General features: G+C 40.2%; 2 protein-coding genes across 2 annotated transcripts; one reads left to right on the top strand and one right to left on the bottom strand.

Moving 5' to 3' along the window:
- The first annotated feature begins 32 nt into the window (after positions 1 to 32).
- Positions 33 to 6,460, top strand: MTG2 (mitochondrial ribosome-associated GTPase 2). Its single transcript, XM_010569769.1, has 6 exons — positions 33 to 272; positions 1,941 to 2,088; positions 2,721 to 2,836; positions 3,474 to 3,692; positions 5,181 to 5,319; positions 5,736 to 6,460. Exons 1-6 carry the CDS (start codon positions 33 to 35, stop codon positions 6,128 to 6,130), a joined length of 1,257 nt encoding a protein of 418 aa, XP_010568071.1. The 3' UTR covers positions 6,131 to 6,460.
- Positions 6,461 to 21,901: 15,441 nt separating this feature from the next.
- HRH3 (histamine receptor H3) lies at positions 21,902 to 24,427 on the bottom strand. Its single transcript, XM_010569559.1, has 3 exons — positions 24,214 to 24,427; positions 23,710 to 23,876; positions 21,902 to 22,786 (listed from the first exon to the last, which is right to left on the bottom strand). The coding sequence occupies exons 1-3, from the start codon at positions 24,425 to 24,427 to the stop codon at positions 21,902 to 21,904; spliced, it is 1,266 nt and encodes a 421-aa protein (XP_010567861.1).
- Positions 24,428 to 24,439: the final 12 nt, after the last annotated feature.

Here is a 24,439-nt window from a genome sequence, read left to right as displayed (position 1 = left end):
CGGCCGGGGTTGTCCCGGCGGCTACCGCCGCCATGCTGCCGCCGTCCTGGGCCGTGCTGGGCGGCCGGGCTGTCCCGGCGGCTGTCAGCGCTATGCTGTCGCCGTGTTGGGCCGTGCTGGGCGGCCGGCCGGCTTGGAGGCCGGCCCTCCTCCTCCTCAGCCCGGTGCCGCTGCCGGCGGGGGGCCGGCAGCTGCCTTTCTCCACAACTTGCGCGAGGTGCTCAAAGAACAGGCGGCTGAGGCAAAAAAGAGTCATTTCGGAAAGGAAGCTGGTAAGTCCTGAGGTAAATCAGCTGTTAGTGTGCAGTGCAGTTACCTTGCTGGGCGGTCACCTCCCAGGCACGCGTCAGAAAACAGAGCTTACCTCTTCCCTGCCGTTTCCTCCTCACAGTGATCAAATAGATGCTTTTGATGCGAGGAAGTATTTTTCTAAAATCTGGTAAGCTTTCTGGCTGGTGGGGAAATAAGCCTGCCACGTGACATTATCGGTGTTTATAGGAGTTGTGGTAGCGGTAAGTGTGCCTTTAAAGCATGTCTAGGTCGAGAAAGCAAAAAGGCTTACGTAGCTTTAAAGCTAAAATAGTGTCTTGTTTCTCACTGGTTTTATAGTCTTGTATAGCAGTCCGCTGACAAACAGACAGCGTTTTATGTCAGAGAAACTGCAGTGTCCTAGAACTGTTTCTTCATACTCTTTCTAATTACACGTCTGTGGAAAATCTTGTTTTCTAATGATCAATAAACTGCTTCCCATTTAAAGCAATAGTTTCCTGTCTCACCGTGTGGTGGTGCCAAATACTTTTCTGAAAGAGGCTTTTTAAGAAATCACTACAACTTTAATTATCAAAAATGAGGTTTTTTTTTTCAGTTGCTTATCTTGGTATCATAATACTAATAAGATTTTTTTCTCCCTCGCATACTATTTGGACTACTTAATTAAAAGTGACCCTGACTGCTCATTGTCATTATGAAGTCCCTTAGTAATTGACAGAATTTTAATGTTGCCACAGTCAAGGTCGTGCTTTCTCTTTTCATCCTGATATGTAAACAATTTCACCTGCCTATATGAATGTACTTCTCTAATATTTTCCCTTGGGGATTTCAGCTTACTTTCTGGAGATAGGTAAATGCCATCAAACCTGTTTTGCTGACAGAAAAGCTGAAACATAGTGCACCATAGTTAGTTTGCCAGAAGTCAAATATTAAGGTAATGTCAGAAATAGAGTCAAGACCTAGAATTCTCTTTATGCTATATTTTTTTTAGCTCCTGAGCAACTGGTTGTGACATATATTAAGATTTCCTCTGCTTATTATGTTTACAAATACTTTCTGTTCTTCATCTTTAATACTTTTCTTAATTGTTAGAAGATTGAAGTTTGCCTTAATTTCATCACCAGGGATAGAAAGCGTGAATCAGTACAAGAATATCCCTCCCACACATGCACTATGTCTTTTTTGCGAATTTCAGTTCGATTTAAAGAAGTAAAAAGTTCATGTATATAATTTTTTTTAATGTTTCTTTTCATGAGTATGAACACATTTACTGAGTGAGTTTTGGCTTTGTCAGCATTATATAACTGTATTATAAGGATACTTTTCCTGTTACTAGTTCCATTAACGTGAATTTTGCACTTTCGGTATCTGAGCTGCTGCCTTAGGTTACATCAACATAGCCTCAGGCATGTACTTTTAAGGGGATTCTTAAAAAATACTTGAAAAATTAGATTTATTTTTCTTTAACATTATACTTAGTACGCTGTATTTAGTTGATATGTGAATAGCAGCAGAGTTCTGATTTTTTAAATTTTTTTTTTAACCATTGAACTCATCACGACTAAAAATAGCAGGTCTGCATATTACTAAGTTTTGCAGAACAATCAACTTCTTGGAAGATGACTCTGATAAACTGTACTTAAAGGGTACAAAACGCATCCTTGTTACAGACACGCTATTTCGTGGATCACCGGAAGGTGCGTGTGGTTGGAGGACAAGGAGGAGGAGGGGGTCATTCTTTTTATAGCGAACCCAGAAAAATATTTGGAGGTCCTGATGGTGGAAATGGCGGTGATGGGGGTCATGTCATTTTGAAAGGTAAAACTCACTAAATCTGTTCTGTTTCATGTTGTCTTATTGCTTAACACCCCACCCCGCAGCAAAAAACCCCCTACATGTACGGTAGGAGATGGCAGATGTAAATGTCAAAAATGTTAAAATGGTTATTTCTGTATAAGATGCCTGCTTTTTAAGCTTTGTCCTGAGCTGTAGTAACAGGGACATAAATTACACTGACAGCCTTAGAAAGCATTTTGAAAATCAAGCTATTTTGCAGACATTGTAGTGGCTGGTGTCTGACTGTGTTATGATAAGGCTGGGTTCTGATCAAATTTTACTCTTTAGATGGATAAAGCTGCTTCTGCCACCCCCCTGCTGCAATATCTGCTCATCTAGCAAATGAATTTTCCAGAGTATTTTGTAATGGTTGATTTTGGAATGACCACTTAATAAAGTGCAGAGTTAATAAACTTAAGCAGATAAGTAAAGGTAGTTAAACTTCATCACAACTTACATTAATATTAGCCTTCCCTGATAGGTTGTTGTTGAGACAATAAGTAGGATATGCATTCATGCAATATTCAAAAAGGGAAAGAACAGTTAAGAGGTTGCTCTTCTTTGCCTCTTCTACTAAAACAGTGTGTTTAAAATATGTGTATTTTGCTTTACAGCTGACCAGCAAATGAAATCACTTGCTTCAGTCCTCCCCTTCTATCAGGGTTTTCATGGAGAGAGAGGAGGAAGAAAAAACTGTTACGGAGCTAATGGTGCATACGTATATGTTAAAGTAAGTAAATTAGGGTTGCATGCTAGTGTGTCAGCTTTGTATTAGCATTGCTGATTTTCAAGCTGGATGACCTTATTGTGAGAAAATCTCACGTGTGTTTTTTCAGGGAGCCTTGTGTGCTGTCTCTGTTGAGAGAGGGCTGGTTGGCACACAGGCAGATCAAGCTGCTTTATATTGTTTATAAAAATTAGACTTCTGTGGAAGGTACATCTGGCCAAAACAAATACAGTTCTGATTTGCTTTACTTTTAGGGGTCATATGCCTAGAGCAATCACAACACAGAACTTTTTAAATAAGAGCAGACTTTTTTCTTTCCTACTTTTTTTTTCTTCAACATTTCTGTTTTGGTGCACACCTACAATATGTTTCTTGGCTCACTACTATGCTTAGGCTTCTTTGCATAAAAGGAGAGAAAGAGGGTTATAGTACTGTTAACATTTTAATGAACTGTAAATGTCTGACAGTGCTGTTTGGGTCCAGAAAGTGAGCCTCGTTCTCTTTTTGGACACCCCAGCTGGAGAATATGGAGGAATAATTTTCAACAACTCTGAAATCAGCTGGTAAAGGATCTACTGAAGACAGTTCTGCTGCAGACTTTGAGCTTCAGTGTAATGCTTGCATCTCTCTTCACTTTGAGGTCCCTGTAGGTACATTGGTTAAGGAGGATGGGAAAGTTGTGGCTGACCTCACTCAACATGGTGAAGAGTATGTTGCAGCTTATGGAGGAGCCGGAGGGAAAGGTAATCGCTTTTTTCTTTCCAATGAAAACCGAGCTCCGACATTATTTACTCCAGGAGAGCCAGGTCAGGAAAGGGTCCTCCATTTGGAACTCAAGACAACAGCTCATGCAGGATTGGTGAGTGTCATTGTGGTTCTTCAACTTCCTTATCATTGTAGGACGACACTTGACTGACTGAAGAGATAATGTTTGATAACATTTTTGTTAGCCTTTTGGCTTGCTTGTTTAGAGATGCAACTCGATGCTTTCTTGCTGTTACTTGGTAGAAGGGTGCCCAAAGTGATTTGCAGAGCTGTCACTCTCTTGCTCCTTGATGTCATCCTACTTTTGCTGAAATCAACACTATATATAGAAAAGCAATGTGCAAGATTCATCAGTGATTAACAGACTCACTGATGATGTACAGCAGGCTGTCTGCCAATTCTGCAGATGAACAGTACGGCATGGAGAGTTCTTCTAAATTAGTTTCTGTTTTCTTGGTTTTTTAAAAAATAAAATTTATAAAGTTCAAATCATCTTCTATTTCATCCCTATATTTCGCTTTTTACAGTTATTAAACATTTGACTTTGTTAGTACCAGATTTAGCGTCCTCTGAAATGAAAAATACTATTTAAATATGAATGCTAAGTCAATTTAGGGCTTAAGCGGTTTTCATTTTTAAGTATGGAAATGTTTTAACACCAGCTGGTAAAGCTGTTAAAATTATGCTTTGCTGCAAAGTATTGTTGCTGTAGTTCAACAACTGCAGAATAACTGTCTAGTCTAGTAGAATTTTGTGAATTTATTTAGTGACTAAGAAAAGAGTTAGCATTGGTGGATCAATATGCTTAATTCTCTGCCCAGCTGGACACTGGTCCATTTCTCACATTTTTGGCACTAATTTGGAAATCTGAGATGAATCTGTTCTGTACTTTACTTACTCTGAGAGGAATTCAGAGTGTCTGACATCAGCAAATATGAGAATTTAGGATATGATCTACGTTCCTCTGGGGATTATTGACCATCTATGTAGCTATCATATGTTAACTGTAGCATATCCCAGAGTAACTTCATTTCTGGGATAGGTTTGCTTAAATTCCTGCCTTCTCCCCAGAAGGCCAAGTTTCAATTTAATTCTTGGATGTCGAGTCTATGAAGAGCTGTAAAATCCCAAACTTGTAGGCATTCTGGTTACTTAAAGGCCAAACTATATTACTGAATCAAGGACAATGCTGATTCTGAATTCTTTTGGACAATAATAAATCAGAGTTAGAAAATGCAGATAAAATGGGAAGTGCGGGACAAAGTGTTATAACATTGTTTCAGGGTAAAAGATCTTATGGTATATACCCTTTTGGCTCTGAACAAAGTAAATACTTAAGATGGTACAAAAGAGTTAAGGGGACCCTTCTATGTTTGATCTATTTAATGTTTATGAGAAAAAATAAATAAAACAGGGTTTAGGAGAAACAAAGAGAAACCAGGATGCTTTTCAGAAACAAGTATGCAAAATTAATGTTGTTATATTCATGCTGGAAGAACCTTGCCACATCTGCAAAAGCTTAACAGTTTTTTTAATCAGGATTAACCTAGAACTGTAGCTCTAATAAGTGCTTGTATTCCAGGTGGGCTTTCCCAATGCTGGCAAATCATCGCTTTTGAGAGCAATCTCCAGGGCAAAGCCAGCCGTGGCTGCCTACCCATTCACAACCCTAAATCCCCACGTTGGTATTGTCCACTATCAAGACTATGAACAAGTAGCAGGTAAGAGTTGTAGTGTGTTGTGTGTACCTTCATAGCACTTTGTCACCTGTGTTATTCTTTGAAAAGCTGCAGAACTAAGTTTAGTGGTTCTGTAGAATTCTTGCTAGTTCTAAAGAACTTCAAACAAAACAATACTGAAAGTCCATTTTACATTCATTTAGATATGCCCTTAATATCAAACTAGCAATCTGTATTCTGGCTCCACTGGAATAGTCTAAATTTAGGGGGTTTGAAAGATAATAGCAGCCAAACTTAACATGAGGTACGCTTTACTATTGATGCATTGAGATGTAATTTTAAAAGTACTTGCACTGGCCAGTAAAAGACTGGGTTTGGTGGGGGGTTTGTGTTTTGTTTTGGTTTGGTTTTTTGTTGTTGCATAAGTGGGATTCACTGTGGAATTTCTCTCATTGTAGTTGCTGACATTCCTGGCCTAATAAAAGGCGCTCATCAAAACAGGGGCCTCGGGATGGCCTTCCTAAGGCATATTGAACGCTGCCGCTTTCTCTTATATGTGGTGGATCTCTCTGTGTCTCAGCCATGGATTCAGCTGCAAGACTTAAAATATGAACTGGAACAATATAAAAAAGGATTGTCTGAGAGGCCTTGTGTTGTTATTGGGAATAAGATTGACCTTGCTCAGTCCAGGATCAATCTGCCACTCCTTAAAGAACAGATAGATGACCGGGTCATTGCACTGTCTGCATTGACAGGAGACAACCTAGAGGAACTGTTTTTGCATTTGAGAGAACTGTATGACACTTATGTGAAGACAGAACAATCACGAGGGCAAAGCCCGGTCAAGTGGTAGGAACTAGAACTACTGTGAACTGTACTGGAAAGAGGGAAAAAAAAAATCATAATATGATTAGGTTGCATCTGTGTGGTTTGGGGTTTTTTTACGAGTTGTTTATTTTTAAATGCAAGGGGCACAGCGTGGATTTGTTCTGGACTGCTGCATTGCAAAGATTTTTTTGTTTGTTCACCTTTGAGGTGTCTTTGGTGTTCTACAACAAAATTTGAAAATTGTAGTCATGATGGGTGTTCAACTGGAAACCTGGATCTTGTTTGACATTAGATAGTTAATTACGGTATGAAGAGAACGCTATCTAGTAGAAATGACTGAAATTCAGGATCTGCAGGAGATGCTGGCTTGCTTTCTGAATCGGAGTGAAGTAACTTCTCACTTTTCACTTACCAAAATTCTAAAATAAAAATAAAGTGGTCCCATGTTTATCTGTTTTTATACCATAACCACTTTCAGTCATCTCTTAAAATTTTCTCCTGTTTTGTTTGGTTTTTCTCAGAGGAGGCACAGCTGCTCAGTATTTTTAGGGAAGGGGAGCATGAAACAGCTGCAATTAATGATTGAAATTATTTCCTCATTAGTATAAATAATTAACTATAGTTCAGTGCTGGCTGGCAGCAGGTAAGTAGCTGTATAAACTGGCCAGGGAACAGTCATTTGAGACTCACTTCTGAGTTCTTCTCCAGTTTCCTTGAGGAATCTCAAGCAATGTTCTGAGAAATCCTAGGCTTAGATATTCCAAATAAAATAAGAATATAGTTCTTTTGCCTTTTCTTTTTACTATGTCATTTTGTGGATATTGTTCTTAAATTTTGTTCTCTAGGAATTCAGAAATCTTCCTTTAGAACAGTGGGTCTTTGCCCTCTCCTTATACTGAAAGAAATGCTGCTTCTATATGCTCTGGTTATATTCTGTCTAAAAGATGATTATCTTGATAGTGAAAAGTCAAAAATTTATCAAAGCATATTATTAAACTTTTTCATAAGGGACCCTAACAGATTTGTGGAATGCTGAGACACAAATAGTTAAGAAGTCAAGAGAAACAGTTGTTCTTGAGCCTTTACTTACGTTTCTTGATTTTTAAAGCAGATTAACTTTGCTTTCCAAACCAGCAGTCTGGAATTACAGACCTTGCACATACTTTGTCACATCAGTGAAATACAATGTAAACTCATTAGCACCATCATAAAATAGAAAGATGGGATGTTTGTAAACTTGGCTTTGTTTTTCAGGAAATACAGCAGCTAAGTTTTAGGGACAGTTAGGTGTGTTATAAAACATGCAGCTATCACTTGTCTTTGGTTAAGCTTTGTTAGCTTACAAATAAAGATTTCATTATGTTTAAACTAAAACTGGCTATTTTCTACTGTATCAGCAGTAGTGGGAATTGCTCAGCTGTAGCCTCTACTTCTATACACTATAGCAAAGGTGGTAATTTTCTCTGCTTCTATCGCTTTGCACATTTTGTTTGATTTCATCTCTTGTACTCTAATGCTTCTGAATGCTGCATCCTTAAAAGACTGGCTTTCTCAGATTCCATGAATGATGGACTTTTTTCTCTGTCTATGGCTGGAAAGGCGCAGTCTTCTTCAATCTCTAAATTAAAGCTCAACTCACACCCTCCTGCTGTATCAGTGTTGGGATCAGCTCTGTGATTATGAATCAGAACTAACTTTGCCTGTATAAGAAAGAAGGTGCATACCCCTTCTCATGAGCAGCAGGGTTTTTTTTCTGAAGAAGTGCAAGGTCAACTCAAATGCCTGAATTTATTTAATAAAAATATGGGCAAAACAGGTAATTACCTCTCCTAAATTCACATTCTGAGTATTTCTATCTGTGAGCAGGTGTGGAAAGTAATCTATGCATTATAAGCTATGATATTAGTATAAATATGAATAGGAAAAAATGAAAACATCCCAAAGTTGCTCTCATGTTTTGTTTCATATGTGCTTCATCCCTGGGATTTACCAAACTGAGGTAAAAGTTAATCTTCAGTTCTGTCCTTCTGTTTGGTTTTGTGCAGCATTTTTAGGCTTCGCTGTTGTTTTTCCTTCTATTGCTACATGTTTTTCAGCCACATTTAATAAAACTGGGAAAAGATTGCCTGAACAAAAAAAAGGTGCAACTTCTTTGCAGAACGTTTGATACCTACAAATACTTTGTGTTCTCAGTGTTGTAGCGTTTGGCAGTCTTTGAGAATGACAGAGGCTGTTTTAAAAGCCTCTGTACTCACAGGAGCTTTCACCCTTAGTTCCTGGTGCTCATGGAACATCAGCTCTTAGAGTGGAGAGTATTTGGTGTACTGATGTGCAAAAAGCACAGCGGGGTGCTAGATAGCTTAACAGAATGTCCTATTGATCATATAATTGGTTTCTTCCTTCTTACCATTTCAGCTGCCTATTCTGAGGTGACAGTACCAGGTTCCTAACCACACGCGTACGGGGTTCAAAGAGGCTTTAGAGGAAGGAGCACATACTCCATCTATCGATGAAAAGTGTCGAATAGCCCCAGCTTTAATGTTGGAACAACTGTTTGTATGAGCTTGAATTCGCTGTCCTCAGTATACATCTATACCAAATGAAGTAACCTCACGATAGAGGTTACTGTGCTAATGCCGAACAAGAGGAGTGGCTGTGTGCTGCTCAGCACAATACAGAGTTAATAGCTTGGGTCACATTTCTCTGGAGTGCTGCTTCAGTATCTAATTATTATCCACTTGCATCCCATTCTAATTATGAGGTACAGAACTGAGGAGTAACCTCTGGTGCTGCTGGAAATAGGGTATTTACAAAGGAAACTTGTTTTGTGTCTAGGAACAGAAGGAAAAATGATCAGGTTAAGAGAGAGAATGATGAATTGTTTCAGAGAAGAATGATGTGCTATAGGACTTCTTCCCACTTCTTTTTTTGGCCAAGGTTGAGGTGGGCAGGCTTGTTTTGGTTTAGGTTTTGGAGAGGTTTTGGTGGCTTTCTTCTGCATGACTTTCCTTAACTAGCTTTTGCTTTCCTCTGCTGAAACCTTTGATGTTGTCCTTGCTTTTCAAGTGGACAAGAGGGAAGAAATGGGGGATTTGCTTTGTCATCCTGACAATAAGCTCATTTTAATGTGAATTGAAGTCTAGTTTATTTTGTATTTCCTAGAGAAGCTTGAGCCATAATTTTGTTTAGCACTTTACACTTCTAGTACTCATCTTTTTAATACATTTTTTTTAGTACATGATTACAACAGTATTTTAGTGCTAATTGTGGTGGGTTTTTTATATTTATTTGCAATCCTCTCCCCCTTTGTAAGTTCTTGGAAAATGTAGGTGGTTTCAATTGAACAGAAAAAGAAAATGAAATGTTAATGTAAAAACAAGCATTAAAAAGGACCACACTTTTAAAACATGGATATTGAAGACTCATTGTGGTACATTAAATAAAACCTTGAAACAGTGTGTTTAAGCGTAGTATATTTTGCAACCTGCTTTACTTGTATGGTTTTGTAAAGCACTTTTTTTTGGTATTACATAATATTTTTTAAGGTGAATCGGAATGCGTTTGCAATGAATTGAACTAACAGCAGTAAAACTGAGACCCTCGCTGAACTTGTACTCAGTGGTTCTGCTCTGCTGCAGCACCATTCTGGGAGCAGAGCGAAGCCTTCCTCCACCCTGCTTCCAGTACTGGGGAGGTTGTGGAGATAGCACTGATCGGGGTCTCAGCACAGGGCAGGAGATGCAGGACATGATGCCAGATGCTACGTAAAGTTTGCCTGTATTCATGCTGATAATAAGTATGCTTAGAGCTGTGGTATTAAAGTAGTGGTAGGGCACCAGTTGCTCGAATGCAATGAAAAGTGAAGGCTGCCAGAAGTGTCAGATCTCACTTGGTTTCTTCTTCCATCGCAAGGGAAACTTCTTTCGCTATTGTATGTGTATTCATTAAGCCTCTTCGTACTGATTTTTAAGTAAATTTGTAGTAAGTGAATAGGTACTCGAGCATGTTTAAAACCTCGTAACCTGTTGTTTTTAAATACTGATTCAAACTACAGAATTACAGGAGTGGCTATGAACCAGAGGTGCTACTGCTAGTAGAACAGGACCTTTGCACGTGTTTGTACGAGCTACTGGATACAGAACACCAATCTAACTTCTTTGCTGTCTTGTCTTCCACAGGATATTGCTAACTGGGCTCGTTGGCTGACACCTGTGATGTAAGGTTAATGTTGGGACCAGAGGTTAGGTGTCTTGTAGGTGTGCAACTTAATGAGTTATTAATTGAATGGCAGGTGGAACATAAATAGGGAGCAGACAGGCTGCTGGAATGCTAACATGTTGTTTGAACTGTTAACTCTGCCATAGAAATTAAATGACAATGAATATATGCTTTGGCTTAATCTTTCTATGAATATCCTTGTTGTGTAAAAATGGATTTTTACTAATAGCAAGATTACCTTTACTTTGGGAGCTCTTATTTTGGGGGACACTGTAGCCCATAATCTGGAGATTGTTGTCTTGCATACAAGTTATGAGACATGAGGCTTTTTGGGAGAGGTAGTACATTGTACAGTGTGTGTAGGAAGAACAGGTAACTTTGGAGCTCAGCATCTCTTCAACAGGTCTACAGCCCTGTCATTCCTGTGAAAGTTCTATTTTGGTTTTGGACCGCTTCCATTAATAATGAAGTTCATCACCATTGTGAAAATGGCTTTCATATGAATTAAAATGTCATCCTGATATTGCTAAACTTCATCTGAATATTGGTGTGTGCCTGGCCTTTAAAGAACAGCTTTGTTTTCTTCTGTCTGTCTTCCATACTGCAGTTTCCAGTGCTGTTCCCCATTAATAAGTTTCCCCATCTTGTTAAATAGGGATTAATTGTGTCTGCACCGCAGAGGTCTGGAAATACTGAAGTTAAGGATACTTGGAGGGGAGGTTATATATGTGTGCCAATAATGGTAAGGGATGATTTTGCAACTCCTGATAATAGAACAAAGCTACCTGCAGGCTGCACTCTTGATTTTTCTCTATGCAGTTCTGAAATTTATTATGTGGTATGTGCCCATTTTTCTGAGACATAAAACATAGCTGGTAGAACAAAGGCAGAGAGATTTTTATCAACCTTGTTTTAATATTGAGATTGTGTTTGTCTTTCATTTTCCCACTGAGAGTAATTTTTCATCTCTTCTTTCCTGATTGAAATAGAATTGTCCGAGGAGGCCTTAAGAGCGTCTGATTTCTTATCCACAGTTTTGGGGTATTTTTTTCTCTGCCCTTGTTTATATGAAATATCGCTTTGATGCCTCAAAATGTGCATTCCTTGGTTAAGCTCTATTCTTTGCTTATTGCTATACTGTTACATCACCAAGGTGGAAGTATTTGTGTATTATATATGTATTTCCTGAATTATGAGTGAAGACAAAAGATTAGCCATACTACTAAACCATATAGTTCTGGTTTAATAACTAAGTCATGTCTGCATGCTCAATTTCAGTAAGAGGTAATGGGTCTGGCTGGGTAGTTTGTTATAATCCATTTTATTCTGGTAACATTCCATTAATTTTAATTGGAGTCACTCTGGCATAATGCAGTGGTGACCAGGCTCAGGTTGGTTTATTTTTTTAACCTGAATGTAGCATTGCAGTATACTCAAGTGCTGTTATTTTGTGTCATGGTTATTGGGTAAAATAAGGCACAAAAAATGAAGAGCCCTGTGCTTATTCTCATGTGCTGGAGATGTTTTATACAGACTAAATCACCTTTTAAAATGCATGCTTTAGAAATGCATTTAGATCCAGACTTATTAGCACTGATTGAAAAGCAGGACTAAAAACTAGCTGCAGAACAAATTATCTTTTGTTATTCAGATCCTCAGTGGGTGCCTTTTTGTCTTTGTAACTGGAGAAATCGATAGTCAATTAATGTGTAGGTAAGAGTCAATATTTTAGAAAACATCTATGGTTTGGGATCAATTTTAGCATATGGAAAAGCTTGGTCATAGTTTTAAAAATTTCTCCTTTGAATCTTGACATTTGGTTCCTCTGCTTAATTACCATTGAGAGTGGAACATCACTGTTTTCCAAAGACATGTGAATCCCCGCCCAGTACATCCTTTGTACATGCACTAATCAACCATTGATAGATGTTAGCTATTCACTGTCTAAATCTAGATAAATTAATCTTCCACTAAAAGTGGAAAATGCTTGTGAAGAAAAATATTTGCATGAGGCAATGTAATTGCTAAAACACTGGTTGTCAAGAGGACATCTGTGATATTACGGATGAAGTATCCATATTTTGATTATCTTATTCATGAAATCATACGGTCTTGTGGCTATTCATTTCCTGTTGTTTTCCTCTGTTAGAAATCAGGAAGATGAGTTTGGGCAGCTAGTTTGCTTTGTCCAGACAGGACACACATTTATCACATTTAAAAAACAACCTGGTAAAAGGTCACTGTATTAAATCAACATTTTTTTAATACATTATTTTAGAAAATGTTTATTTTCTTCACTTACCCACCCCCACACCAGACATGTAATGGAAGTTTAAAACAGTAGTTTAAATCAACAATTACTGGGACAGTGAGCTCTGTCTAGAAAACCAGAAACTGGTAACATTTAGTAACTTCAATGCCAGAAGTTGTGGTTTTGAAGCTTGCCCATCTATGCCATGGGTTAAGTCCCATGCTAGCTGTGCAAAGTCCTTAAGGCCCCTGTAACTATAGATGTAAAAAGTGTATTTTATTTTGGCAAGCTAACTCATCTCTGTTTCTATATTAACTGAAATTTTTTAGCTTCATTAACTAATTTATCAGCATTAGGAAAATGGCTTTGAGGATGAAAATTTCATGTGTTTTACATCATATCTTTTTCTTTTTTTTTTTTTCTTTTTTTTTTTCTTTTAGTATTACAATACGTTACATTTGAGAGTGATTTATTAACCTTCTTCCACTGGTGGAAACTGAATCACAGGAGGCTGAGGTCCAAATCTAGCCAGGCTGTGAAAAGCCTACGTCCCACTGAATTTTAGAAATTTTGAATTTAAGTATCTGTCTGGATTTGGACCCCAGTGACTTACAGAGTTACATAGAAATTCTGTGGCGAGGCAGAGGACCTGGAATTTGGAAAAAATTTAGTGTAGTGCTAGTCCTGTAACACTACTTTTTTTTTTTTCTAGGTGCCTTGTACAAGCGTAACTTACAGCTAACCATATATGTCGTATTTGCATTTGTAGCTTCCAAATACTTCACCAAGGGTGTGCAGAGAAGCACAGAAATACACGATTCACTGAAGAGATGCCCAGTTCAGCATGCTGCCTCACATCTGCCCTCCACAAAATCCTCCAGTATCCATTTTACCCTCTTCACGGTATTGCAGTCCGTTTTAGTGTTTAGGAGCTTTCTGTGAGCCAACTCGGTTATTTCCTAGGTTTTTTTTGAAAGCATTCAGGATTTTTTTATCACAGTAAATAAAACTTGATTTGTAGATGGATAACGAAAATTGCCACGTGAAACATGTACAGTTTATTAACTGGTGCTACTAATTCATGTAAATTATCACTAATTAAATGTTCTAAAGATAGGGGGTTTTTAATGCTTATTAAATCTATTGAACTGGCTTATGAAACTGATCAACACAGAACAGTTCTAGAATTGTATATTAAGACTAAATTAAGTTAGTGCTTACAGAATTATCAGAAGTTAATATCCTAATGTATTTAGTCTGGAACGAAACCAATAATAAATTTAACTAACCAGGTTGCTTGATGAATGAGTGCACAGTTGGAAATTTGCTTTTAGTGAATATTCAAGCTAAAAAAATCTATATTCCCACTTTCATGCTAGCAAAGCCTGAGTGCTTTTATATTAATGGAGAAAAGAACTGCAGAGGGTAACAAATGTAATTGAATAAAGAAAGAACTTGTTCAGATTTTCTCAGAAAATATATTTGTTCTAGTCTTTAGTTAATATTTCTGTTTTTCTAAGGCAGTTTGCTATATCCTGCCAGCACACAAATACCTCTTCAGAGATTGTTGTACAAGTGGCATTTAGGCTAACTAAAGTTTATATTTTGTGTTGCTTTGGTGTGGAGGAGGCAATTCTTCTCTTGTATTATCTGCTGATTTGATAACTTGTTATGCCACAGTTGTGAGTGACTAATACTGATTAGAAATTTTTCCTATTTACCAACTGTGATTGAAAGGCACTTTACTGGTGCATAGTGATGGCACTCAGATAATTAATTGCTGAGGTGAAAATGTGGTTATTAAGATGAATTGAGCATAATGACCTTAAGTAGTTGATTTCCCAGTTCCTGGTCTTCTGTTCAGTACTTCAGCTGGGGCAACCTCTCAAGGAAAGAAGGTTGTATTTCTAGTTTTTTCAAAGGAAATTAGTATAAACCCCACGTTCTCAGAAACCATTTTTGAGATGATCACTATGTAGCAGAGGTCAGGAGGATGTGGGACTTCTGAGGGGAATTTCTAAGGGATTTCAGCTCTTTATCTTTCCAAAATAGATGAACTGTTCTGCGTACTTCAGTCTGCACGGGTTCTGCCCAGTGAGAACTTCAGAAAGGGTATATTGGGCATTTTGGTCCTTTGCTGAGGTTTTAATTTACCTCGTTGCTGTATACTTGCAATGATAGTCATCCATGCAGTCTTTCCCTTAATCCAGAATTAGCTATATGTATAGCATTCTTCTGTCTATATAGTTCTGTAACGTACTTTGTGACCTTCATTTCAATTAAAAGCATTAACAGCAGCAGCAAAGGATCTTCTCACTTGTTACTTTCATGAAAGCTCTTGAATAACAGCTTAATTCCTAGTTCTCAGAGCGCTTAACATAGGCTTCATGCAAGTATTATACATTATTCTTTTAGCCCTGTATGTTTTGAATACAAGCTGTATCAGAGATATTAAACAGTGCTGTAGCTGTGATGGTCTATTAAATTTGTGCTTCTTAGAGTGTAAATTATTTTCATAATGGAGGGTAATTGCTCTGCTTTGTCAATCCATCATCAATTCATGAACACTGCAGGGTGTATGTGCAACCTCATGTTCAAGGAATTATATATGCAACTCCCATTATTGTTTGTTGTTCAATAAACACCTTCTAATGACTAAAGCTATGTGTGAGCTGTTACTTAACAGCTAAAAAATTTGCCAGATCTGTTATTGCCCTTGTAGCAGAGAGCTTGTTGTATGTGAATGTTCAGAGATATCTTGAATGAGATTAACTACTTTGCAGTTAGTTTTCCTTCAGTGTTAATTGTTAAAAATAATTCAAAAGTCAGTGTCGCTTCACAGATGTATTTTTGTGCTTAAAAGAACAGATGCCTAAGTTGTGGACACAGTCTGCCTACAAAAACTCTTATTTTTGTCAGGAATTGTGCATTTACATGGACGGGAGGGTTTCTTGTGATGTTTGTACACACAGGCACCACAACTACCTATCTTCATGCCCTTTCCTTGCCATGTCTAATATATAATCATTGTATGTTATGGCAGGGCATCCTAGGAATTATTGACAGGTATTTGATGTCTAAGAAAAGCCTTTATACCACAACAAAAAGTCCTGCTTGGTGCATCCGAGTCATTTAAAACAATGTTTCAGGTTGTAGAATTTTACAAATGGAAAAATAATAGTCTTGTTCTTCCCCCACAAATGTGCATGCCTAGCTCTACCTATAATGTTTGCTAATTGGTTTAGATATTAGTTAGCTTTTGTACCCAGACTGTGCAATTTGTAAATTACGGAGGGGCTTGTAAATACCTAGTAACAAGTAATGCTCATGCATCCTGGAACTATAGCAATAAAAATGGTGCTGCTTTAATGAGTCATCAGCACTCCTGAGCTCATAACAAGAGGTTTAGGGACAGACCTGGGTTTTATTGCCTCTAAGGGATGTACAAGTCTTCCACGTAGCAGTGGGTTTGTTGAAGTGAATGCCGATGATAGTTTTATATCTCAATAAAATGATGGTACCAGGTTAGAGATAATACCTTTCATCCTGCAGAATTCCTAGTTGCTTTTCTAACCCCCCCTTAATCCTACAAATACAACTATATTGGCAGAAAAGTATGTTGTGCAATGGTAAGGAGGAAAGGAGGAGATTTAAGTCAAGGTTAAGGGAACACAGAAGTGCTGTGAGTTCCCTACTATCCACAAGGACACCTGTGAAATCTTGCATGAAAGGCTAGCTTTGTGGTGTTAGAAATTGAGAGCGCTTTTCCTTTTTGTGGCACTCATCCAGGGCGGCTAGCAAAGTGTTTTTATTCTTGTCTACAATTCCCACATCAGAAGTGAAGATAATACTCCTTATTGTGTGTCATCTATTTGCAGAATCAGTTCTGTAGAGTGGAGAAGGTCTCTTTCAAGACCAGGTCTACACTGCAAAGTTGTGCTGGTGTCACTGCATGGGAGCTGGGGTTATGAAAAATTAATCCTCCCTCACAGAAATCATGTTGTTAAACTTCTTTCTAGCAAGGATACTAACCTACTGTCTTTCCATCCTAGTTCTGCTCTGAAAATTAATGTTCGTTTACAAACACGGAAGGAAAACCATTAGCATTCTTTCAAATCAAAATACAATCACATCTTCCTGATTTCAAAGCCCATCCCTCTCAGCAAATCTCACTAATTATCCCAGACAGGTGTTTTTCAACAAAAGCTCCTTCTTGCATTCTCTCTTCTTCTCCAGCCTTCTTCTTGAGCTAATGAAGCTTCAGCAATGTCTCTGGAACAATGGAGCAATTTATATAACTGCAGGTTGGAGAGAACAAATAAGGAATGGTAATTGAGGAAGGGCGCTGAAGAGAGGCGGTGGGAGCAAAGTTCCTCTGGGTAAAGAGATCTCTCATCATTGGTGATTAGGGAGGAAGCATTACAGAGCCAAAAAGAAAGTAGCTGGGCTGATAAATATTCTTTGATAGTTTGTTGATATGCAGATGCTGCTCTATGAAAGGACCACAGACCTTGTTATCGTGGCCTTTGCATCCTCGAGTTAGTGGAGTGTAGGTTTGTATTAAGAGAAGGGAACTGGCATTACCTCCGCACAGGTCTTATGGGAAGTCACTTAGCCCATTGCTTTAAAAAGCGCCTGGGTATGATTTACAGCTGCTTGATCATTGTTTAGTCCATGCATAAATTGGATCCTTCTCTCTGGAAATAGCTGGGTTTCTTTTCTGTGTGAAGGCTATGTGCTTCCGCAAATATTTAATTCATATTCATAATTACAGCAGGTCTTCTTTCATGGTTTTTGAAAACAGGTCCTGCCTGCTTGCTTTACGTCTAGACAATAGGAATGGGGCATTTTTGTTAGCAGGTATGGTAGCAAAATACATATATAGGTGTTTTGCAGGGTAGGTGGCAGGAAGCCCTACCTTGTCTAGTGGTAATATGTTTTCACAGTTCATATTTGATTATGCCTAGAAGCTCCCTAGTCCCTGCCTCGTCCAAATGCATATAGGCATTTATATTCTGAACACCAAAAATCAGCAGAATTCAAATACTCTTTTAAGCATATTTGAATGCGTTATCAGCTACTCTGAAACTTCAAATCAGCTCATAACATTTTCTGTATGAAACCCAGGCTCAGGTCTGACCTCGCATCCAGGCATAACTTAGTTATGTTTCTTTTTTATTTGGCAAGGCAAGAGCTCTTATTTCAGGAAGGAATACAAGTGTCTTCCCTGCAAAATCCACCAATGAATAAAATTACTTTCAGCTAAGTTTATATAACTCTGCCCATATGGCGGTCAGAGATCATGAAAACACTGTGCAAAAGGCTCGCAGTGAAATGTGTCCATTTATTCACTCTTTGGGAAAGGACTTTAACAGCAAAAGCACATTCTGAAAGCTCAGAGAAAAGTACCATCAGGACTTTATACAGAAATATATTGACGTCACTAGTTGGGACTCTTAAGAAAGCACGGTGCTTGTACAGATGGTGTGTGCGCTTCAGTGCAGGTACATCAATGGTCTTACGGATCACTGAAAGCAGAACCAGTCTCCACCAACTGTCTGTGAGTATCGTGAATTTTATGAGTCTCTTAAAACTGGGTATTTTGCTTACAGCTTTAGCTCTTTGACTGTGTGAACATGTGAAAGAAAGGAATTCCTAGCCCGTGTGCTTGCAAAGTCACCTTGAAATTTAAAGCTGGTCTCATCACTTTTGAGCAAAGTTACTACCAATGGATGTAGGAGAAACCCTGCTGTTTGCCTTCAGTACATAAAAACTTAATCATAAGCTAAGAATTTGAGATTGGAGGCTCAGATTATCTGGAAAAAAAGTCATGTTCAGAATTTAAATAGTTGCGACTCCCATTTTAAATAGCTGCTTGCTCAGCTCGTCATGTGTAGGAAAACCACTTCTGGAGCTAAGGAGTGTTAATGTGTTGTGGGGTTTTTTTTGTTTTTTTATTTGATTCAATTAATTCAAGCTCTAAGAAAGGGAAATTTATAGAAAGGGGGGGAAAAAGCCTGCTAAAATAACTCAGTATATGCTCCCTGTTTCTTAGCTCTGGTCTTCTTGCACAATAATTTTTAATGTTCTTGACGTGTATTGGAATGTGGAGGAAATAAGAAAACCAAAACCACCCCTCTCTGTCATCTTCCTATTTTATTCTACTAGAAAGCCAGTCCCTGCTCAGGCAAATGTCTCATATAGGAAAGACTGATAAATTCTTTGTTCATTCCTTCAGTCAGAAGTAACAAAACCGTGGTATGGAAGGTATTCTCAGGTCTAGTTTGTCACAGATTCAGCTGTTAACCACAGAAAGCTGTGAGAGCTTGCTTAGCTGAACTCCCATCTTTTCTGTTAAGTTTCCTCTCTCTTAAAATGGGAGAAGTGTGAGTGCTAACAAGATTCCTGGACTTTCAGTTACGTTTTTGGGGTATTTCTGTAAAAAACCAACCCCTCCAAAAAGGGAGAAGGGAAGGAACCCAGCAAGGTGCATTATGCGTAATCTTACTCAGTTTTGTTAAATAATTGGTACCTGGTTTGACTTTTCAGTAGTTACCTGTAGCATCATACTCGTTTTGGTGGCAGTAAATGGCATGCAATTAACATTTATTTGCAAGCATGCTGAGGACTGGTGAGCAGAAATCAGGATATCAGAGGGATGTGTGCTCTACAGGTACAAGAAAGAGACTGTTGTGTTATGTAGGGGCAAAAGAAGTGGTACAGGAGCAAGTATTGTGGGCATGACTTCAGAAGCTCATAAAATCTTCCTGGAGAAAGCTGGCTATTTGAATGATGGAAGACCACGTGAAATGGGGCCTATTTCCCTTTTGCAACCAATTTAGTATCATTCTAATGGTTACTTGGCCTCTACTGTATTTCAAAGACCTTCCACTTATCCAGTGAAGATCATGCAGGATAGTCTTTAAAAGAAGAAAAAAAAATCCTTTTTCTGGAGGATGAGAACGTGAAGTAGGTAACCGCTATTCAATACCCCATTAAAAAAAAAAAAAAAAAAAAGACAGACACCATTTCTCCACCCTTTTCATAAGGTGTAACACAGCAGTAGCTTTTCTTTTTATCACACTGAATGATCTAGTAGCCCCATCTCTGTTATGAACAAACAAAGAGAACCACAGCTGGAAACTGGTACTTTGTTCACATTATGACTTTGTCATTTTTAGGCAGGCCAGTGGATTTTGTAATTCACAGGAAGAGTTAGTGTTAGTGTAACCTTTTCAGCTCTAAGTTGCACATAACACACTCTGGAAAAGAACCAAAGTTGGAAAGAATTAAGCCATGTGCCCTCACCAACCACATCCTTAGTGTCCTGTCAGGAACCTGCTAATCAGAGGTATGAGAAACTCAGCTGTTTTGGGAGCTGTTTTTTTGTGAAATGTATAGGCTTTAGCTGTCTCCTCAGGCAAATCCATAGATGTTTTGCTTTCAGTTGTATTTTATCAGTTCCAGCAACACTCTGTTTACCATAAAATATTTTGTAAGTTTTGTATAAAAATACTTTATTCGGGTTTTCAGAAGGTAGCAGTCACAAGGAAAGGTACAAGCAGGCTCAACAGTACATGCTGCCAATTCTTAGTACACTTCAAAGGCTATATTTTAACCCATATATAATGGTCTGACTGAACATGTCACAAGACTGAAATATCATATACACAAAACAATACATCACTTAACCTGGCTTCAGATGACAATACTGATCTACTCAACAAATATCGCTGGAATAAAATTGGATAGCATTTTCTTTTATTCCTAGCAGCAGCCAAAAAGCAGTTTGCTTACAACAGCGAAGTGTAATTGGCAATCACAACATCATAAGCTTTTGGGTACTACCACACAGCATTTAGGTTTCTATTTGTAAAGGTAGTTTTCAGACTTATGATCTTGAGTTTCCCTGTACAATACTGTTAAATATGAGCATTTGCCATGGCAACTAATTACGTATTTGTATTACTATATCACTGAGCAGTGCCAACACAAGTGGGCGGTGGAAGTATTTTGCTTTATGGTCATACTACCTCTGTTCCCAAAGAGATTACAGAATAAATGGGCAAGTATGGTGAAGCGCGAAATGGGAAGCAGCGATAAAATGCCCAAGATTTTATGTTAAGACTGAAGCTAGAGCCCTGGTCTCTTGAATCTGGTGCTCATATCTGTGTAATGACTGCTTTAAAAAAATTCAAAAATAATAATTAAAAAAAAGATGCTTATGTTGCCTGGATCAGCTCAACCCAGGTCTCCATTCAAATGATGTATTTTAAAAGGAAGCATGCAAGAGTTCTGGAACTTGTTACAATTAAGAAGTCTGAAACTAACTTAAAAGGAACACAAGATTTACTTCTCTCGGCGCTTGTCATTCTCTAACACATAGCCAAAAGCGTATTTTTAAGATCCTGCAGAAGAGATTTTAAAATATCTCTGGGTCATCACGAGGGAGACTGTGGAGAAGCTGATACCCTGCTGCCACCTTTCACGTAGGTGCAGCAGCAGTCCTCTTCTTTGGGTCCGCCAGGGCTCCCACGTCCTGCGGGGCCACGGACCAGGCTTGCTCCTGCTGCACAGCTCCGGGCAGGAGGGAAGCAATCCCATGTGCTGTGGGAGCACTGGCCGGTGTGTGGCTGGACGCAAAGGAAATTGAATCAGTTTTGAAGCAGGGATCAGGGAGTGCTGACAGGGTGCTTCAGGATGCTCAGCGCCTTTGAGTCTGGCTGTAAACTCCTTAGGGCAGAGGTTTGTCCCTTCTTGGGGAGTGGAAGGGACATCTATTGCACCACATGCAACAGGGATCTAGGTTACTGCTGTAGCAATCACGATATATGAGGTGGTGTCCTTCTGAGGTTTGTTCTTTTCTTTCTGTATCATCACATATGTGTAATATCTTAAGTGTAAGGACAATGCGCTCCCATTTACAGGAAAAATAGGTCTGCGAACAGGTAAACTGTAGTTTAGTCCAATAGTTTTAGGTTAGATATTTATTCTTGTTAGCTTTTATTTTTCAGTTTCTGTTTATTTTAGCAAAATGCTGGTGCGGCTCTGGCTGACTAGGTGGCAGCAGAGCTCTTTTGTGGCACCTGCAAGTGGCGGGGACAGATTTCACTGCCTGTGGTTAATGTCAAAAACCCCTTTACCCTTTTATCCTGGGTGATTATGTTGTTGATGGACTAGGATAAATTAATAGTGGTCTTACTGCTGCCTTCTTCGCATGCCCCAGACCAGTGCTGCCAGGTTCTTCCAAGGAAGCAAGCTACAGTACTTTATCATAACACAGGTGTATTAAACCAAGGCTCTTCTCATCCACACACAGGGCTGGCTTCACTTCCAGCAGTTCTGAAGGGGATCATGAGGTTGAATCTTTAGCTTCTTGGGACAGAGGAGTTTAATAAAAGCTCTTCTGAAGCTGTAGTGGCAAAGAGGGTATAGGACAGGGTTGACAGCTGAGTTGATCCACAGCAGCCAAAAGGAAGTCTCGTACCAGTACTCAGAGATGCAGTGGCCGTGGCAGCCAGCGCGGATGATCATCAGGAGAGTGTACGGTGCCCAGCAGATTCCAAAAATGCCCACGATGATTGCCAGTGATTTAGCCACTTTCTTGTCTCTAGAGAGCCTGAAGCGTTGAGTCATGCTCTGGGACACTATCTTCATCCGTTTCTCCAAGGAGAGAGTGGATGCTGAATTTTTACAGCTGTTTTTGTTGCAACACTTGGGTTTCCTGGAGCTCTCAGAGCTTGTTGACAGTAGGTCTTTGGCATCCAGGCTGGCAGTGGAGGCTGCTGCTTGCGCTTTGTTCTTAGAGAGGTCGAGGGTTTCAGCTGGCTCCTTCTGCTCCCACTTACAGCATTTCAAAGAAAGCTTTGCTTCTGGGCTCATTTCCATCTCTTCAGTGAAGGACTGGTTGTGCACTTCATGGAAAATATCCAGGCGTGTTTTGGTACGCTTTTGTATGTTCAGGTAAATGCTCAGGTTGAAAAACATTACACTGATGAAAGGGGTGAAAAACTCCAGTGTAGAGGCTGTCATGAGAAAATACCAGTTGTAGAAAAACTCAGCGTAGCATTCCCCAGTGGGTATGATACTCCGGCCTGATATATACTCCCAGCTGATAATGGCAGGTCCATAAAGCAGGAACGCTAGTACCCATACCATCACCATCTTCAGCACCGCTCGCTTGGTGTTGCCTTGCTGGGCTCTGTAGGCAACCTGCAATGGGGAAACCTTTTCTTAAGTATGGTCACGCACCCCAACTGGTTGAGGCTCTTCACAAATGAACTGTTAGCATTCCTGGTAAAGTTGCTAGGCAATATCCCAGCAGTCTAACAAATTCATGTGCCATAGGCAATGGGAGCAATTGCTAGATAAATCAAACTCCTGCAGGGAAGACTTAGAACCCTCATCTTGCAGCTCCAAAACCAGACGTGGCTTCTACTTAGTGGAAATGTACTTACTGACTTGGCTGGAGCCTGGCAGTCTGCTGCATCCCACCACTCACCTGAGTTGTCCCCAGCTACTCTGGAACTCCCAGGGAGAGGCATGCATTAAACTCCTGCGCTAGGCAGGCATCTAGCTCTGGCTCTCTCTGAGCCTTGTTACTAATCCACGTTGTACTTAGAGTCGGGGAACAAGCAAACAGCAATGGATCTGCTCTGCCTGCGAATTGCTCGTTACCTCCTGCAAAAGGCTGAGCGTTTTCATCTCGCCACGTACCCAGAGACCTCAGGGCCATGCCCTGCTGAAGTTGGTACTGCAATCTACTGCCTCGGTAGCCAGGGAGAAGCTGGGAATCCAACTGCAATCCGCTTGTTTGTCCTGGAGATAATAAGCCCCTGCAAGTTAGTAATAGGTCTGCTTACCTCACTGACTCACTTGTACACTACTATCCTGTCATCCGGGAAGGGAACACCTGCACAATGGGGTCTGAACCTTAAATGATTTAATTATGCCCAGAAAACTAATCTGAAGCCACAGCTGAATTACGTATTTGTGGATAATTATTGCCTTCCGTCACCAGGCCAAAAGATTCGCAATTTCTGGAGGATTCGTAGAGCTTTTAATTATTGCAGAGAATCTGGGGAACAAAGCAGGAGGAGAGTTATTCCCCTCTCAGCTGCCATGACAGGACTCACCGCTCTTGTCACCGAGAGGAATCTGTCATAGCTAATCAGCACGATGTTGAAGACCGAAGAGGTGCAGAGCAGGTAATCAACTACCAGCCAGAGTTTGCAGAGGCTTCTCCCGAAGATCCATCTCCCCGTCAGCACATAGGGCACGTACAAGGGAATGCAGAAGGCACCTGCAACCAGAGGGGTCCGTTTCCATTAAGATGCCGGACTCTGCACGGTGGTTATGTGTGTTCCCCCCCCACCCCCCACCCCAACCCTCCCCGGGGGACCCGCAGGCGCCGGGTCGGGTCTTCCCCCCTCGCCCCGCGGCCGCCGCTCCGTTCTCCCCGGTCTCGGGGAGCGGGTGTCGGGGACGGACGGACACAGGGACGGACGGACGGACCCAGGGACGGACGGACCCCAGCGCAGCCGGGCAGGAGGCAGGAGTCCGCCGCTAAGATCGCCGTGCCGTGCCGGGCCGGGCCGGGCCGGGCGTTCGCTGAACCCCGCGTCGGGGCTGCACTTTACCTACTAGGAAATCCGAGATGGCCAGGTTAAGGAGGAAGAAGTTGTTTTGGGTACGCAGGCTGGAATCCGCCACGAAGGCCAACATCACCAAGGCGTTCCCGGCCACGGTGACGGCGATCAGCAGCACCATCAACGAGCCCTGCGCTGCCGTCCCCGCGGCGGCGAAGCGCCCGGCGGTGGCGGCGGAGCCGTTCAGCGCCCCGCCGCTCTCCATGGCCCGTTCCCC

The sequence above is a fragment of the Haliaeetus leucocephalus genome, unplaced genomic scaffold (genome assembly GCF_000737465.1).
Source record: "Haliaeetus leucocephalus isolate CR32 unplaced genomic scaffold, Haliaeetus_leucocephalus-4.0 Scaffold273, whole genome shotgun sequence".
NCBI lineage: Eukaryota > Metazoa > Chordata > Aves > Accipitriformes > Accipitridae > Haliaeetus > Haliaeetus leucocephalus.
The sequence above is the reverse complement of the archived record's forward strand: the minus strand, read 5'-3'. Positions and strand labels throughout refer to the sequence as shown.

Coding starts and splice junctions, on each gene's coding strand:
- HRH3 (XM_010569559.1), bottom strand. CDS start 24,427: ATGGAGAGCGGCGGGGCGCTGAACGGCTCCGCCGCCACCGCCGGGCGC. Junction 23,877..24,213: donor CATCTCGGATTTCCTAGTAG/GTAAAGTGCAGC, acceptor CTCTGGTTGCAG/GTGCCTTCTGCATTCCCTTG. Junction 22,787..23,709: donor TCCTCTCGGTGACAAGAGCG/GTGAGTCCTGTC, acceptor TCCCCATTGCAG/GTTGCCTACAGAGCCCAGCA.
- MTG2 (XM_010569769.1), top strand. CDS start 33: ATGCTGCCGCCGTCCTGGGCCGTGCTGGGCGGCCGGGCTGTCCCGGCG. Junction 3,693..5,180: donor CAACAGCTCATGCAGGATTG/GTGAGTGTCATT, acceptor CTTGTATTCCAG/GTGGGCTTTCCCAATGCTGG. Junction 5,320..5,735: donor AGACTATGAACAAGTAGCAG/GTAAGAGTTGTA, acceptor CTCTCATTGTAG/TTGCTGACATTCCTGGCCTA.